Here is a 19,591-nt window from a genome sequence, read left to right on the forward strand (position 1 = left end):
AGAGCCCGTAGATGAGAAGACAGTATAGACATTTTTTGCCTTAAAAATGCATATACTTTATAGTGCCTGTATAAAATAAACTATACATGGCGACTGTTATCTAGGTTAGAAAAAAAGCCATAAAATGCCATTCACAAAGACATTAAAAGAAGATATGTATCTTTATGTGCATAGAAAACCCTATGTGAGAACTAGAAGTTAGGTATATGCACTGGAGATACTCATTACAAAATACCAGAAAAATAGAGGCATCTCCTTTAGGCTGATCTTAAGCAGCTGACTTACCATAACTCCTTAATATGCTTTGTCATCTCAGCTGAGGGTTTTATTAATCAGATTATGAGATTTATTTAAATTAAATTTACAAACCTAAACAATCACAGTCCACAGTCACTCAATACTGGTTTCTGGTTTCTGTTTGTTCTTTGAAGCAGATCCAAGGTGACAATTCTGTATTCATCATTATGCAATTTATTTTGGTAGCTATAAGTTAATATCAATTCAAGATGAAAGAAATACTTAACCAATTAGAGTTTATAAGGACAACAAAATAGTTTTCTGTGCCATTACATTCATGCATTCATACAGAGATAATCAATACCCAAAACTGTTAATATGGCAGCAGAACTGGAAAAGAACAAATGTTTTTAAAGTAGTAAAATACTACATGAACTAAAGTTCTTATGAAAAACGTATTTCAGTGCATTTATATCAACCAGACGTTGAAGTGCCGTGCTATCTTATTGGGTATATTCCTTTCTTTTATCTGAAACTGTACTCTGAAAATGCTCACAGAATTAAATTTGTGCAGTGTATCTAGGTATGCATGTATATATGCAGAGAAATACATACACAAACTATTTTTGTGTGTGTGTGTGTGTGTACACACACTCCATACGTATATTACATATATAGTGCATGTGTATATGCACGCAGTTCATTTGCAGTAGGAACAGGCAAGGCTCTTAAATAATATAACAGCTACCAGCAGGCTCACATGGGGTAATTTAAGCTTGGTTTTAAGCATGAAGCACAGATCTTTGAAGTGGTCCTCAGTGGTATTCCACTTGGTTTTGGGAGCATCCTAAGAGAATGCTGCAGTTTTCTTCTTGAATCAGCTTGGTTTTTATAAGGGAGAGAAAATAGGGATATATGTAAATGTATGTGGATCTGCACCTTGCCTTGCTCTATGTTAATTCAAAAGCTGCTGTTACTCCTTTCTGCAGTACTGTATATAGCACTGTCCTAGCTACTGCCACTTACTGTTGCGCAGTACACATCCCAAACCTCAAAGACCAGAATGCTAGCAATAAAAATTGCATGAGGTATAGAGGTGCCATAATATTGGACATGGGAGAACAGCCTTCAGTGCATTATCACAAGCCTGCTGAAGGGAAGCACAGGTCAGATATTTGTAGCTATCTGAGAAGGTGCCAAACAAGTGCTCAGCTCTCAGCTGTGTCTCACGGTTTGGTGGCCCAGCACACGTGAGCTGGCTGTGGCCGGCTCAGAGCTGCCAGGCTGTCAGGCACCATCTCCAGGCTGCAGGCAAGATCAGCCAACAGCTTTCATGTCTGCCTGGGGCGCCGGTGGCTGGTGTTACCCAGAGCTGTCCTGAGAACTACGGTCTTGGAAATCTTTGCCTGCTTGGGCAGACTTGGTCGCAATTAGCAATATGTTAGCGAGTTAGTAGTGGGCACAGGGAGATGCTGTTTTTTTAAGATACTGGGATTAAGAAAGGATCTCTCCCCTTGTAATTTTATTAGTAGAAAAACTTGACATGAAACCTTACTCTAACTGAAGTCAGTAACAAAAGCTCGGGAATTTCAGTGTATCCAGAACCCACCTCATTTAAAGATATAAAGATTGCCTTATCAGAGCTGATTCATCTGATGCTGTGTCATCAGAAGTGGCTGCTTCTGAAGAAGATACCAAGAAGTCCAAGGTCGATTAGTATATTTTCCATTGCAAAATTTTCTTTTTTTACTTCATTAGACCCGGGTTCATGTCATGAACAAGAAAGGTATATAACCATTTAATTCTTATATAGCTTTATTCTTATTCATATAAATGTCTGGGTGTTGTATTCTACTAAGCACTTGGTCTCACATAATACATAAATTTAAAAAAAAGGCCTCAATAATACATCACTTCTAAATTTTGTACATAAAAGGTTTCTGTTTCATTAATTTTGATTTTTTACCTTTAAGGTATTTTTTTTAATAGGATTTTATTGATGCAATGGATAAAGCAGAAATGCCTTGTTTATACATTGGTATTGCAGTGTGTATATATAATTTAAGTAGTGAATTTTTTATATGTCTAGCTTGTAAACTAAATGGTCTGAAGATCTTCATAGAGAGTACTTTTGTATGTATTATTTCAAGCGTGTCCATCAGTTGCTTATAAACCCTTTTAATCTCTGCCAATGCTGATTTCAAAAATTGTGACCAGCACTGGGAAACATGCCCCATGGTGGGGGGCAAAATACTGATTTCTAGAAATAGCATTAGAATATTCTCATTTTTCTGTTTCAGTCTCTGTATATCCTCATCCATATTTACTTTTAGACTGCCCTTGCACTTTGAACAGAGATTTTCAGTGAGTAGCCCACAGCAATCCCCAGGAATTTTTCCTGGGTTAATTAAAAACCCAGCAATGTGAATGAAGAGTTTAAATTAATGTCTCATTTGCATTGCCTAAAATACATTTGCTGATAGGGAATTTCGACAACCATTTTTCTGGATGTTCAACAAGCTCTGCATAGTCACGCTGAAGCCACTTATAGACTTTTCTAGTTTGTCCTAAATAATGTTGTCTCTCCCGTAATATTTGACACCTAAGTGTCAAAGATCACAAGATCTTCATCACTCTGCTGATCACTAAACATACCAACGTAGTTCACATACAGACTCTTAGGGCGTATCTCATTATTAACCTTGGAGATTTTTGAAACTGTCCATTTTTTGTACTTTTTGTTTTTCCTTGCTAGATGGATGCTTGACTGGATCAAGTTCTTCCCTCATCTATACCTTGCGAGTATTTTTCAATATTTTTTTGTGAAGATCTTTATATAGACTTAACCAACCCCCCTTTCATAGATTATCTCAACATATTATCTTTTATCCAGTATCTTGTTGATATGGTAAAATATATATATATAAAAAAATACATATATATGGGTAGAAACTTGTGACTTTTATTAAGAAAAATCATGCTGCTTAATCTTTATTTGGTCCTGAACTGTTTAAATGAACACAATATATTATTGGTCCCTTTCAGGTCGCACGATGCTTTCTTTTATTGATTTACTTCTTTGCCTAATACTTCCATTGGTTCTGGTAAGGCTTGTTCCTCCACAGGTGATTTTTTTCCTTCCTCCCCAATATTCAGTTGAATGGGTGCAACCATTTGCAATGGATTTGAAAGGCATATTTTATATTTGTATTAACTGAGGAGCCAATTTGTGTATTAATTTTGGAGATATGCTATACAGTTCAGGTGGCCTCCTTTGAGGTTTCTGAATGATTTAATTGTAAAAAGTCATGTTGAAAGCACTGATTTTTTTTCATCTTTACAGCTAACCACGACGTACAAAGAACTCAGCTAGCTCCATGATACTAAATGTGCTCCTCTTCTCTTCTGTTACTCTCAGGCAGTGCAATGGATTTACCAGTTCTCTTCCAGGCTTCCTGCTCCCTGGATTTCTACATTCGAAGGATGACCAGTTGGTTTCAATCTCTACCTAAACTTTTCCCTTTATCTACACAGGACATTTTTTCTTGCCTTTCTGCTGTTTAGAAGTATGTGCGCTTTGGTAGCGGCTGGGTGAGAGACTCTTGCACAAGTAGAGAATTGCAGCAAGCAGAGTGTCAGACTGGAATACTGATTTTGTTTCAGGTCCCCATTTCATGCCCTTAAGATCCAAGGGATTGCTTCTTTAGCATATGTATGCACAAAAATATAGCATACTAAAGGAAAGGGAGAAACAGTATGATTTGATTTCAGGCAGCATTCCTTCTTTTCCCCCTCCTCAGGCTTTATACCTCTAAATAAATTTAACTCAATAAACTCATGGAGAGCCCTTTTTCTTTTATTTTTTTATCTTTATGCTTCTGGAGCACTTAATTCATCTTCTAAGGTGTATTCTGAGTGCTGACTGCTGCCCTTTGTGCAACTCCAATCTATCCTGTGCTTTAACTCCTCGTCATTCATCTTTATGAGCCAAAATACTGACCCCAAAATGCAGTTCAATACCACAGATAAGATCTAAATGAAATTATTATGTTCTCTGATATGTCACTTAAGACCATACTTAGTAGTTTCCACTAAGGCTTCAATTGCAAATGTGCAGTGTATGCAATTGTATATTGTAGTATCCATCATAAATCCACTTCCTTAGAGTGAAATGCAACTATTAAAATACAGATGAATTTACTAATTATAATTGTTTAAGCCAAATATGACTCTGTATATCCATAATAATTTAATTCATTAATTTAATAATTTAAAAGATGCTAGCCTGGATTTACACTTATGTAGTTGAGATCAGTATCTCTAAAAATTATTATTTCATCATTATAGACTTGTTCAAGAACAGAGAAATAGGTATGGCCAGGGTGTTCTTGAAAATGTGTTTCATTCTGGTTTTTTTGCACAAATGTGGTGAATTATTAATACATTGGGTATTGAAATGAATATATATCCTCATGCTTTTTTGCTCTCACTAACTTTTCTATTAGCTATGATCATGAAGGGCGTCTGACCAATGTAACACGTCCCACTGGAGTGGTAACTAGCCTTCATCGAGAAATGGAAAAGTCTATTACCATCGACATTGAGAATTCTAATCGGGATGACGATGTCACGGTCATCACAAATCTCTCCTCTGTGGAGGCTTCCTATACAGTTGTTCAAGGTACCAAAGCACACTTCTCAGCACATCTCCTAACCACACACACAACCTGAGAAAGCAATTTGCAAAAGATTCATGTCATTAGTATACTTATGAGCAGGGGAAAAACATATAAGGGTTGCAAGAAAAACTCCCATAAAGCTCATTCCTAAAATGACAGGTCTTCAGGACAGGTAAGAGCCATTTCACAATCATGCTTTGTGTCAAATATGTGTGGTCATTATCTGCTGGTGTAAGTTAGTCCTGCCGTTACCTCTTGGGTCAGGTTCACTTTACCCACTCGCATATTTCTCTGTACTTCACTGCAAAATTGGTTCTGACTTCAGTGCCACAGAGACGCAGTCTGACTGCTGAATGTTGGCTGCCTGGGTAGAGATCCTTGTGGAGAGAGAGGCTCAGGTAGCTTCCTACTATTAGAAATGAAATCTTCCAAATTTATACACTACCATTAAATAAAATGTAGAACAATCAGGGCAGTGGATGATCTTGTGCCACAGTTAGCACTTCCGAGAACAGTGTTACAGCCCAAGTATGGCAGGAGAGATCAGCAACAAAGTGGTTAAATATTTGCATAGAGCTTTCCAGCACCACCCAGGCGTTGTATCTGATGAAGCGAAAACAGTCAGTTATCAAAGATAGACTGAAAGGAATTTGGTGAGTGATGGGGTTTTTTTAATTAAGATATAATGTCACTGGAATAAGAATATCATAATTGAACAATAGTCTCCTCCTGACATAAATGTCAACATTTATAGACTATTATACCATGACACGTCTGGTTACAAAGACCTTATTCTCTTATACCATATACCAATACCTTTATTTCTCTTATACCAGATGATTAATTATGTAGATGCTGTCCTTCTGTCAGACAAATATTGATGCTTTGGTGACAGTTGCACACTGTAGCACTCCATCCTGCCTGAGAATGGACTTGGCTGTGTCAAACAGCTGGAGAACTGCACAGCCATAAAAGTACGGGATTATTTTTATAACTTTTCTCCAACAGCCAAAAGGCCGGGTGTGCACATCAGGCTAGCGCACTTCTGGTGGGGTGGCAGGAAGGCAGGCAAGTAAAGGACTGTGGCTGCCAGCTTGCATTGCTGGAGCCTCACACCTTGAGGATTTAAAGCCAAACTGTAATTCTGTACAAAGCCTCTGCCTGGAGACAGTTTTTAAACAGAGGGGAAGAAAAAGAAGAGGCACTTACTTCTTCCCACTCATAAAAAGTCCAGCAGTTTTTTCTTTTTGTCCTGGAGTTTAATGGTTTGTTGTTTACCCACCAGTTCAGTTTTCAGGAGTTTTTGTTCATATTAGAAATAAATTATGTGGCTGAACACATATCACTGTGCATTTTGATTCACAATTAAGACTAAAGGGAAAACATAATGAAATAAACACAGTATCTCTCTGCAGGCTCACTGTTACACTACTGTTCTTTACATGAATCAGTAACATCTGTAATTTCCACCATAGTACCACGTAAATAGTAATTGCAGGCTGACTTCATTTAACATCAACAGGAGTGCAATAAAAAAACAATCAAATTAAGCTATATGTTTTCTTTATGACTGGAGTAGCTAAATTATTTTCTTTTCATTATTGCTGTAGATCAAGTGAGGAACAGCTACCAGCTCTGTAATAATGGTACTTTGAGAGTGATGTATGCCAATGGCATGAGCATTAGCTTTCACAGCGAACCTCATGTCCTGGCTGGGACTGTGACTCCCACTATAGGACGATGTAATATTTCTCTACCAATGGAAAATGGTTTAAACTCAATTGAATGGCGTCTGAGGAAGGAACAGATTAAAGGCAAAGTGACTGTGTTTGGAAGAAAGCTCAGGGTAAGTAGAATCTGTCATTACAATAATGATCTTCTGTGGGCAGAAAATTTTCCATTTTGAAGGACATGTCTTTCCTATTTTTACTTCTTACAAATATACAACTCTGGGATTGTCTTTGGTATGACAGTCTTTTCTTTATTTGAGAGGTCAGTTAACTTCATGGGATCATCTGCTGCAATCAGCTATAGAAGCTTCATTACTAAAAGTGTTCCAAAAGAGGTTGGTAAAAATACCCAGAATACTGCTGCAAGTTACTCTGCTTCTGGTGGGGGGAAAAAAAATCCAACCACTCACCATTTGTAAAAATGCTATGAGACACTTACCACAGTCAGTCCTGGGGAGCAAACACAATTACAGCTTGAGTGGTTATGTTCGGCTTCTGTAAAATCCCCCTACAGATTCATTGAGACAGGCATATTGTGGTATTCCCTTTCCCAAATGGCACAACTGGAAAATAATTGCCATAATTACAAAGTCATAAGCATAGGATAAGAAAGACACTTAGGTCATGTAATCCATCCCTTGCCAAATTAAAGATCTGCTGCAGCCGGATTAATCCCATTCTGTGCTTAGCTGGCCTGTTTTTCACCCCTTAAGTATCTACAATTTCACTGGCTGCTTCAGTATATGTGGTTTTGGAAGGGCTTTGAGATACTGGGCAGAAAACAAATGTAGTGCTGATCAAGTCCTGGTTCTTTTAATAATTCTTTCAATATCATTGGACATGAGATACAGTTCTATGTGTTCAAGATGATATACTAAATGCAAGTTATGTAAACAATTATGTAGTAATTTACAGAAAAATAATAAGACTTGGATGTTAAATTTTGGTATTTTCCTATTGCTTAACATCTAATTCACAGTGTTCAATTCACAAGTCTTTCCTTATTCTCACAAATGCTCAGAATGTACCTATTGGGGAGAGGGGGAAGGTTAGACAAAAACTGGAATGAGATTAGCAGCTAATCCTTAATGACTAAATTTCATGGCTGTGTAATTGATTTTTGATGTGTTGACCTGCAGAAGTTGATTATAAGTAGAAAATAGACCAGCTCTGCATTTTGACTAGGTGTTCAAAATAGAAATAAATAGGACCCTGAAATGAAATTGCTGTAATCCTAACTCTCAATACTAAAAATTTAATAGAGGTACTTGTGGTAATTAGCTGAAGTTAAACACGTCTTAGAGCTGAAACCTTGCCTGAGATGGGTTTTCTTGCATCATGTTTATGTAAATCAAAACACTGCTTTATCTAGCAACACCTCAACATTTAATTGTCTGGTGTTAGTTCCTGTAACAATAATCACATATCCATTTAGCTCTTTTAAATGAAAATCACTATGAGATTATAACAGGTTGAGTGGACTGAAAATGAAATTTGAAAATGAGGGAGAAAGCATAGAATTTATTTGCATCTCATTTATTCTAATTCATCTTTATAAACTGTTTAGTGAATGAAATAGAGCAAGTGTGTTGGAACATTGGGGGGAGCAGGTGGCAGGCAGGGTAGGCTGCAGCAGCTGGGACAGCTGTGGCAGGTAGCGGTAGACGGGGGGGCACTGCTGCAGAACTAACGCAGTGCCGGGATGGCCAGTGAGAGAGTGTGCAGAGCCATCTCCTGAATCCCCAATTCAGAATCAAGTATTGCTGAAAGGGATTGTTATTATACGGGACTCACCTCTTATGTGTACTTACTGGAGCCCATAGCCCTTTTCTTCAATACTTAAAAGGGGCTTATAAGAAAGATAGGGACAGACTTTTTAGTAGGGCATGTTGCAATAGGACAAGGGGTAATGGTTTTAAACTAAAAGAGGGTAGATTTAGACTAGATATAAGGAAGAAATTTTTTATGATGAGGGTGGTGAAACACTGGGACAGGCTGGCCAGAGAGGTGGTAGATGCCCCATGCCTGGAAACATTCAAGGTCAGGTTGGACGGGGCTCTGAGCAACCTGATCTAGTTGAAGATGTCCCTGCTTATTGCAGGAGGGTTGGACTAGATAACCTTTAAAGGTCCCTTCCAACGCAAATGATTTGATGATTCTATGGTTCTTCAGGTAGTGCTGCTACCTGTGCTCCCCAGTTCTGCTCATCCAAGCTGTAGGCACATTGCAGCTGTACGTGTCAGCCTCTGCAAACATGCCTGGGCAGACTTCATTAAGCCGAGAAAGGAAGACCTGCACTTCACCTTTATGTTATCCCACTTACTGTCCGCTCCTGTTTTATGCACCACACGTTCAGTGTTTTGCGATAGTTTCAGATAAAGTCTTGATAAGATTCCCTTCTGAAGAGTTTTTGTTACAGTGCAGCATCTTTTGTAAGCATGTAAGTGATTTTTGTTGCAAGGCCTTTACCCAAGGCACAGAAGGCTCATCCCTACTGCTACTTGGTCAGCAGCAGCCAAGGGAAAAACAGATGTGCATGTAGGTAGTGGAACAAAAGAGAAAGAGTTTGTTAGGTAATCTTCAGTCATGATACTTGTAATAGTGTTATTAGTGTTCCCAGGAAGAGTGGGAGTTAGTCATTCTGTTTGGGTTTCTATATAATTAATATGACACTACAATTACACTCTCTGGTTTTACTTATTTTACAAATGAAAATGAAGTTACTGAATTATCCAAGCAGGTGCTTCTTTATTCTCCAAGTGATGTTTGTGTGTCTGCATAGATCTTGTCTGTGTAATCATTAAAAAAAAAACCCTAATACTTTAGTTTTCTATGGCAAAAAAACAATAACCTTTATAATGTTTTTGAGAAAAGGGAGGATACTTGGAGTCAGACTTTCCTACATGCAGATTACAGTTGCAGTTACTGTAATGGAGGGAAGAAGCCCCAGAAATCCCAGCTGCTTTATGAAGCCTCAGAAATTAAAAAATAAAACAAAACAAAAACTAACAAACAAAAACCCAAAAGCTAAAATCAGTTTGTAATCTTTCTGAAAGACTTTTTTTTTTTTTCTTTTTAGAAAATCTGCCTGTCCTTAAGAAATTGTGATCTTTTATTCATACACTAACCCTTTAATGTTATAGCTAAATGTTTTTGAGAAGTGAAAGCTCTCTTCTGCTTCCCCAAGAGCTGTGAAGGAAAGGGTTTTGATATGTCTCTGTCATCAGGATTGATCCTACACTTACAAAACCAGTTGAGAAAGTACTGATGTTGAGTTTGGCTTCCCTGGCTTTGTTTCCATTACATGGGAGACCAGAATATGATTTATTTTGCCAAGGTTTTTTTAAAAAATACCCTATTTTTTCTTTGAATTACAGAAGTTGTTGCTGGGGTAACCTTTGGGAAAACCTACAGAAAAGAGCTTTTTCTAATAATTGCCCACTGAGGAAATGCAAACTGTTAAAGAGCTAGATTTTATTAATGGAAAAAATTAGGATAATGAGCGATAATTTGAAATAATTATTTCTTTACAAACACAAAATTGTACTAATTTTAAATTTGCCTTCTGTATAACTGAATTCCTGCAGAGTTGGTTGGGATGGGAATTGGCTTTACCCCTGCCACTGAAAATATCTCAGAATAACTTTTATGTCCTTGAGAAAGGCTCAGGGTTAATTTACATATTGTTTGATGTGCAGTTTAATTTTGGATAAGAGAAAACGTTGCTTAATCAAAGCTGCTGTAAAATATAAGCTGAAGAACAAATTCCCAGAAACTGATGAATGCTTTTTAAGTAGTCATTGCTCTCAAATTATATCTAATTTAAAGACTTCTACTTTATTAATGATGCATCTACAATTAAATGTTTTAAGAAGCTTTATCAGATTAGAGCATTAGCCTGAATTCTGTGGCTTAGCCTCCAGTGAATATATTTATGTATCTTTCATTCTAGCACTCTCACTAGAAGCCTCTCCATTTGGCATTCTTATGCTCCTTTGTTTCTGTTTTGCTCCTTTATTAAAAAAAAATAAAATCTGGGACTGAAAAACTTCATGCTGTACTTTGATTTGAAAATTGTAACTGAAAAAAATGGGAAAAAAAGAAAAATATTTAACCTAATTATTTAGCACTTTTGTTTCTCAAAACTACAAGTCCATCTTTCCCAGCCTGTATGATCAGGATTTTTAATCAGAAGAAATGAAACCCATCCCAAGTGATCGGGTTGCTGAGGGATGTATTGAATATTTGAAAAGTAAATGAAGAAAACATTAAATGAATGAATTCATAAGCAGGGTGTTGCAGCTACAGAACCTAAGCGGCTAAACCTCAATGAAGACACAAAATTATAATTTCTTCTATTGTTCTTGGAGTTCCTGTAGGGAAAAAGGCTAAGAACTACTGATGGCAGAAGTAGAAAAATTACTTCCATGCAAAATAATTCGTTTCTCTGCTGAATGCTAACACTCTGCACTTTAAGACCTAGGTGTGCAGTATATGTCTGTTTTGACCATAAGAGGAGCCCTTCTCTGTAAGATTACAGATCCCATGTTGCAGGGAGATGGGAAATATCACAGTAAAACATTCAAAGTTACATATTTGAATATACCTAAAAGTAGAAAGCAAAAGCCAGTTAATAGGAAGACATCCTACACTTTTCAAAAATGTGGGGAAATTGAGTTCTCCATTGTGCATGTATTTTCACACTGAAAACCCACAGAAGCGTAGTGCCGACTGCTCACTGAATGCAGCCTTCTTTCATTCAATAGGTGCACGGAAGGAATTTACTGTCCATTGATTACGACCGGAACATACGCACAGAAAAAATCTATGATGATCACCGGAAATTTACACTGAGGATAATTTACGATCAGCTGGGACGGCCTTTCCTTTGGCTACCTAGCAGTGGCCTGGCTGCTGTCAACGTGTCTTACTTCTTCAACGGGCGCCTGGCTGGGCTTCAGCGCGGTGCCATGAGTGAAAGAACAGATATCGATAAGCAAGGCAGGATCATATCGCGCATGTTTGCAGATGGGAAAGTTTGGAGCTACACCTATCTAGAAAAAGTAGGTGATGTTGTTTTACCTGCTGGCATTACCTACAAAGAGACAAAGTCCTATTCAGCTTCATTTTAAGCTCTGTACATAAGATACACACACACAAATTATCTAAAATTTGACGTATTCCAGCTGTTAAGCATCCCTTTGTACCTGGTCTCAAAATTCTTTATTTTTCAATTAGTCAACTGAATTTGACTAATTTTTAATGGTAAATACTTTGTTCACGGTTTGTGTCTTTTGATATTTTCCTGAAAGTGGTTAGGCTGACATATAATGGCATAAACTAACACTATGAATTGTGCTTAATTAAGACCAAAAATGCATGACTAAACCTGACAAAAGGTTCAGGTAGAAACAGGTAATTAATCTCTAATCATTATTTATTAAATGAAAATATGGTAATGCATTTTTACTTAGCCTAATTAAGACACTTCAATCATAAAAGTGTCTTAAATACTTCAAAATTGCATATTATTTTCCCTTTCCCGTCTTTGAATCTGTTGTTTTAAGCAAACCAGAGCTGATGTTCTCTGCTTAGTTTCTCACGTATTTCACAGTAATAGTTGTGAATTACAATGGCTAGCAGAAAGATAAATCAAGTCATTTACGTAACTCCTCTGCATCCCTCAGAAAAAAAGAAAAAAAAAGTCCTACTAAAGGGAGGGTAGCTAATAGGTTGCTAACCTACACTTTCTCTGGAGTGTCAGCATATTGATTTCCAAGTAGCAGATCCTCTCATCTGGCAATCTGACAATATTCCTGAGCAGCTTTGTGCCCCTAACTAATATATCTAATTCTGTTTTTCTTCATTTAACATTAGTGCCTCTTCAGTAACCTTTTCTTTAATGCCCTCTCAGAAGTCACATGCTGAAAGGTAGTAACTGTGTATGAATTTTTTTCCCTATAGTCGATGGTACTACTGCTTCAGAGTCAACGACAGTACATCTTTGAGTATGATTCTTCAGACCGACTTCATGCTGTTACCATGCCTAGCGTTGCTCGGCACAGCATGTCAACTCACACCTCTGTTGGCTACATCAGAAATATTTATAATCCTCCTGAAAGCAATGCATCAGTGATTTTTGATTACAGTGACGATGGGAGGATTTTGAAAACATCATTTTTAGGTACTGGCCGACAAGTCTTCTACAAGTATGGAAAGCTATCCAAATTATCTGAAATTGTTTATGACAGCACTGCAGTTACTTTTGGATATGATGAAACTACAGGTGTCCTAAAAATGGTGAATTTGCAAAGTGGAGGATTTTCTTGTACAATCCGCTATCGTAAAATTGGTCCTCTTGTTGACAAACAAATCTACAGATTCTCTGAAGAAGGTATGGTGAATGCAAGGTTCGATTATACATATCATGATAATAGCTTTCGAATTGCAAGCATCAAACCCATAATAAGTGAGACGCCTCTTCCAGTTGATCTTTACCGTTACGATGAGATTTCTGGCAAAGTAGAGCATTTTGGTAAATTTGGAGTTATTTATTATGATATAAATCAAATTATTACTACAGCAGTTATGACACTGAGTAAGCACTTTGATACCCATGGACGCATTAAAGAAGTTCAATATGAAATGTTCAGATCCCTGATGTACTGGATGACTGTACAATATGACAGCATGGGAAGGGTAACTAAAAGAGAACTGAAACTTGGTCCATATGCCAACACAACCAAGTATACCTATGATTACGATGGAGATGGGCAACTGCAAAGTGTAGCAGTAAATGATAGGCCAACCTGGCATTACAGTTACGATCTGAATGGAAACCTTCATCTCTTGAATCCTGGAAACAGTGTCCGATTGATGCCTCTGCGCTATGACCTGAGAGACAGGATTACACGCTTAGGTGACATACCATACAAAATTGATGATGATGGATTCCTGTGTCAGCGAGGCTCAGATGTATTTGAGTACAACTCCAAAGGACTCTTAACAAGAGCTTACAACAAAGCAAATGGGTGGAGTGTTCAGTACCGTTATGATGGACTCGGCCGAAGGGCTTCCTGTAAGACTAACCTGGGGCATCATCTACAGTACTTTTATGCTGATCTTCACAATCCAACAAGGGTAACTCATGTCTACAATCATTCCAATTCAGAAATTACCTCGTTGTACTACGATCTGCAAGGCCATCTCTTTGCAATGGAGAGTAGCAGCGGGGAAGAATATTATGTTGCCTCTGATAACACAGGCACTCCATTAGCCGTGTTCAGCATCAATGGCCTCATGATCAAACAGCTTCAGTACACAGCATATGGGGAGATTTATTACGACTCTAACCCTGATTTCCAGCTTGTTATTGGGTTCCATGGAGGGCTGTATGATCCTTTAACCAAACTCGTCCATTTTACCCAAAGGGACTATGATGTCCTGGCTGGACGCTGGACATCTCCTGATTACACCATGTGGAAAAACATTGGTAAAGAACCTGCTCCTTTCAATCTGTACATGTTCAAGAGTAACAACCCTCTCAGCAATGAACTGGATCTAAAGAATTATGTAACAGGTGAGACTTATTACATTTCTTATAAATAACACCCCAGTTTGGAAGTTGATTTGGGAAAGAAATCAGACTTCTCCTTACTAGCCGTTTGCTGAATCCTCCCATCAAGGTTGGGCCATTTTCCTTTTTGTGCTATGAAAAGGGCTGGCTAGTCCTGATTTTTTGATACTGCTCCTCCCCGAATTAAGGATGCTAAATGAGACGCCACAATGAATTATGGAGGGTGGGGAAAAAAAAAGTTTGCCTAGATATTCAATTTCAGCACAGCCATAGTACTCTTCCTATTAAAACTAGTACTTTATGAAGATGTGTTCATTCTAATTTTATATAAAGAAAAGTGAAGTCACCTACAAGAATCACTGGCAGGTTAGTTGCAGAATTGGGAACAAGAACTGCTCAGCATCTTTTCCCTTCAGGGCTACTTTCAAAATTAACTTCTGACTGAGCCCATGGGCACATTATGAATTGGCACCAAGAATGGATTTAATTAAACCTCTTTTTCCCATTTAACTTTTAATATGCAAACAGTCTTTAGTCTTTAAAACAAAAATCTTGATGTTTTTTAAAATTATTTCCTCCTGAAAGACTAAGAAATTTTATGGAATGTGTAGAGCTGAGAAAGAGAAACAATAAAGTTTTGATCTCCTGTGTTAGAATTGGGTAAAACTTGTAACCTCTACTTAATTAGTAATAATTTTTCACTTAGTAAGATCACACAGTACTTGAACTAGCTGCTGGCAATTTCTAAAAAGAAAGGTAATTAGTATGTCTTCAGGAAAAGCTTTTTTCAGAATTGAATATGCAGTATACAATAATTAGAGCAGTGATATAATTTTTTAAAAGGAGCTATCTTAATTTTAGCAGTAATTTGAATTTCAAGAAAAGTGTGCATTTCCTTCAAAGAAAATTATAGCAAGTTTCATTAGTACATTGAGACCTAATCATATGTGTAACACACCATAGGTTCTACTGTAGCTACTTTGCAATTTGAAAATAGTGCGATTTGTATCTGATAGTGTGAAAATATTGGTGACTAAATTACCTTGGGATCAAATTCTGTTGTCCTAAATTCAACAAAATTCCTATTTTCATCCACCAGTGTTTGATTTAGATTTTCAGTGTCACCTTATGATATTTTGCTACGTTCTGAAATCGCATTCATTTAATTTATCCATCTACTGGATGAAATCTAGGAAGATATATTGCATTTTGGTATAACACACACCTTGTAGTCGTAAAAATACTTTACTGGTGATGAAAATATTTGTTGCTGTATGGACTAAACAGCTTATCTTGAAGAAGTGATTATGGTGGCACCTTGGTTGTCATAGTTTAAAAAAAAAACAAACAGAAAAAAAATAAATACTCCCCTGCCCCAATCCATTCTTACTGTTAACTCCTGACACTGCTTCATTCACAAGTTTTGCTGAAAAGGAATTCCGTAGCAAGTGCAGTGCTGCAAAGCGCATTAGCTAAGCAAAATAGTAACTACTTTGTATATAGGTCCTCCTCTTTTTTTGTGGAATTAGGGCAGCTGAAGTGAATTGTTTGTGAGATACCATTATACCATAAAATAAACTGAAGCCTTAAAAAGGAGCAGTAACCCTGTGCTGTCCAAAGCTAAAGGAGAAATATGGTAGGCACTGTGTGATGGGAGATACATACAAATATCTTCGTAGAAGCAGAGTATTGTACTACTTATTTTAGTGTCAGAATGGCTAAGAAAATAAGACTTTTGCTGTCAAATGTCCACAACCAAGAAGTATTACACTTTTTATGATGTAACATTACGTCTGCTAAAAATTTTGGGAAAGCAGGCTTTGCAACAGCAAGCAGGTTGCCGTGTTGTGGCTGAGCATGTGCTGGAGGTCTGTACGTACAGGCGGGTGCTCTGCAGGCACTCCGCGTGCCCGTGGGCAGCAAGCAGAGCCTGCTGTGCACCTGCCTGCTGCGGACACCATGCTTGGAGTGTCTAAATTAGCCAGCGACCCTTGCATCGAGAGTGCCTTGCCACAGTCATGTCTCTTTTCAAACATGGAGTTCGGCTCACACGAAGAAGTGGCAATAGCAGCATCAGGAGCCATTGTAGGCCAGCAAGGAGAGAAGGCCACTGGAAAAGACAGGAGAGATTTTTAAACAGAAATGGTCATGAACATAGGTCCAAATCAACTGAGAAGTGCCCATGCTCCCACACTGCTTCTTATCTCCATGATAGCCAGAAAAGAGAAGCAGGAAACAGAAATGTAAAACGGGGTCATGGGCTTTTTTTTTGTTAAAAACATCAGTTTGATAACTAAAATACATAATTAGTTCTTAATACCTGCTGAGCGAGAATTACTGTTACTAATTTAGTTACGTAGCTTTTTCAACTACATATGAAGACAAGAGTTTTAATGGTTGAACTCAGAGCTGGAACTTCCCGAAGCTCACCCCAGACCTGAGCTGTAATCCTCCCATGCAGCTCCTACTTTTCTGTACTGGGTCTGGAGGGATGGGGAGAATATTCATGGTACCTAAATTTAGACATCTGAATTACAAGTCTGGCTTCTCACTGCATTTAATGGAGCCTCCCAAGACCGGATGACAGCTAATAGAAGTAGGACATAGAAAAGAAGCCATGTATTTTCCCAAAGGACTTAGCAGATGTTTTAAGGAGTACTAACCTAATAAAACATCATTTTACAATACAGTTTATAGGTTACAGTAGCCACATCAGAAGGTGTCAGAGATGGAACAAGTATTGCATACAGTAAAATGTTTGGATAATCCATGTGCTGTAATGGAAAAAGAATGAAAGAGGAGGTATATCCCTGATGAACTATTTAGGGTAAATTTAAAGCAATATTTCCTGTGCCTGTTCATGGTGGATTACTACAATTCTGTAAAGTGCCACACTGTAATATAAATTATGAGTTCCACTGCTACTTGAAATTAAGGAGGTCAAGGATGGATTTCCTAATTTTTTTGATTTCTTGTATTTATTACATACATTTATTTCTCACTTGCTTGCTTACTTTTGGTTTTTAGATGTCAAAAGCTGGTTGGTGATGTTTGGATTTCAGCTTAGCAACATTATTCCTGGTTTCCCTAGAGCAAAAATGTACTTTGTGTCACCGCCATATGAGTTGTCTGAGAGTCAAGCATGTGAAAATGGACAGGTAGGCAGAAATATGAAGTTATTTTTCTTGATAAATTTGCCCCACTCTATGAATAGAACTGCTGGGCTCTTCTGTAGTTACAACAGAAGGCCAAGTGTTTATTTCAGTGTAAAATGAAGTGAGTATAGCTAGATTTTATGCTAATGAACATATGCCTTTCTTGCCAGCCTTCATTGTTATCATAATTACAGTGTCATTACTTTGTCTTTTATTGGGTTATTCCTTGATTAACAAATTGTAACTCGATTAACTTGATTAGCAATGACAAAGGGAGACTTTGTCAGGGTAATTTATCATCTGTTGTACCTTTGGTAGAACCATCCTAATAACATATGTGTTGCAATAAACTTAGGTTGGTACGTGCTGTACTGCTAAGAAATGGTTCTACTTCTCAACCTGTAATAGGATTTCTCATCATTTTTTATCTGACACTTTTCATAGAGGCTTTGGTTTGCTACTACAGTTACTGCAGTTAACTTCAGTTACAGTGTTCGTACCTACTTGTCAGGTTAAGGTGGAAAATGGTATATGCTTTTGACCTTTATAATAAATTCCAACCCATTTAATAAACTTAAAAAGAGTACTCGGCCAATTTCAAACTAAGTCTATGCTAGGCACACTTCACATTTGTGGTAGTACAACTGAAATGGTCATATAAACCTAAACATACTGATTTCACAGGCTTCTAAGTCATTTGAGAATCTAAATCCCCTCTTCAGGAGTTGCTTTGGTATTTTGGAGCCCAAATCTCATCTATTTTCAAAAACACTTACATTCATAAGCATTTTAGTCATATATACTTGTTGAAATCTTCTGGTCAAAAGTGTCCAGAAGTTAAGTGTTATCTTTTAATAAATTGATTCCATTTGGTTTAAGCTCTGATTAAAATTGTGCTAGACTTGGGTCTTACTTATTCTTGTAACAGACATCACATAATTTTCCAAAATTAAGATTTGTGATACATATATGCTACAAAGGGTGATTAATGAGAAGTATTTTATTTGGTATTACTGATAGCAAAATAATTTGCCAAATGAGTATTTACCAGATTCTGAAAGGGATATTTATAGGGCCGGGTAACTGAGAGTGGTCTTCCCATAGCGTAGAATTTTTCACTGCATGGCTTTCCTTTAAAAAAGCAAAGCAAAGATTAGTATTGGTCTCTGAAATCAGTATTTTCAGATCTATATCTTCTTTGGTGGTTTTGTTCTGTTTTGTTTTCCCCAGCTAATTACAGGAGTTCAGCAGATGACAGAAAGACACAACCAAGCTTTCATGGCTCTTGAGGGACAGGTCATATCTAAAAGATTACATGCCAATATTAGAGAAAAAGCAGGTCACTGGTTCGCAACAACCACTCCTATCATTGGGAAAGGAATCATGTTTGCTGTGAAGGAAGGCCGTGTAACCACTGGCATTTCCAGCATAGCTGCAGATGATAGCAGAAAGATTGCCTCTGTCCTTAACAGTGCTCACTACCTGGAAAAAATGCACTACAGCATCGAGGGGAAGGATACCCATTACTTTGTCAAGATAGGCTCTGCTGACAGCGACCTTGTCACCCTTGCAATGACCAGCGGGCGGAAGGTCCTGGAGAGCGGAGTCAATGTCACCGTCTCCCAGCCCACTCTCCTTGTCAATGGGAGGACTCGAAGGTTTACGAATATTGAGTTTCAGTACTCCACCCTGCTGATGAACATCCGCTACGGACTGACCCCCGACACGCTGGATGAGGAAAAGGCAAGAGTGTTAGACCAGGCTCGGCAGCGAGCCCTGGGATCAGCCTGGGCCAAAGAGCAGCAGAAGGCACGGGATGGCCGAGAGGGCAGCCGCGTATGGACAGACGGAGAGAAGCAGCAGCTTCTGAACACGGGAAGGGTTCAAGGTTACGAGGGATATTATGTCCTGCCTGTGGAGCAGTACCCAGAGCTAGCAGACAGTAGCAGCAACATCCAGTTTTTAAGACAGAATGAAATGGGAAAGAGGTAACAAATTAACCTGCTGTCATCCTTTGCTGGATGAATCAGTAGTCATAACTGTTATCTCCTCTCCTAAGGAGATGAAGACCTAAATGGGGGCACTAGGCTGAGCTACTTTGGGATAGTAAGTGGCAAAAAAAGCTCATATTTTTTGAGTTAAATGCTACTGTTCAAGTGATTAAAAACCACATCCTGAAGTGGACTAAAGCCAGACTGAAAACTCTAACCATAC

The 19,591-nt window shown here is 37.9% G+C and overlaps 1 protein-coding gene across 7 annotated transcripts in view; it reads left to right on the top strand.

Moving 5' to 3' along the window:
* Positions 1-19,369, top strand: part of TENM2 (teneurin transmembrane protein 2) — a 547,941-nt gene extending 528,572 nt beyond the window's left edge. For all 7 annotated transcript variants that reach the window (XM_072872166.1, XM_072872165.1, XM_072872162.1 and 4 more), the window contains 6 exons: positions 4,743-4,918; positions 6,527-6,762; positions 11,413-11,709; positions 12,611-14,225; positions 17,250-17,380; positions 18,608-19,369. In XM_072872166.1, the coding sequence (XP_072728267.1) occupies positions 4,743-4,918; positions 6,527-6,762; positions 11,413-11,709; positions 12,611-14,225; positions 17,250-17,380; positions 18,608-19,369 (3,217 nt within the window). The remainder of the gene's footprint in view (positions 1-4,742; positions 4,919-6,526; positions 6,763-11,412; positions 11,710-12,610; positions 14,226-17,249; positions 17,381-18,607) is intronic.
* The last annotated feature ends 222 nt before the right edge of the window (positions 19,370-19,591 follow it).

Source organism: Ciconia boyciana, chromosome 9, assembly GCF_034638445.1.
Source record: "Ciconia boyciana chromosome 9, ASM3463844v1, whole genome shotgun sequence".
NCBI lineage: Eukaryota > Metazoa > Chordata > Aves > Ciconiiformes > Ciconiidae > Ciconia > Ciconia boyciana.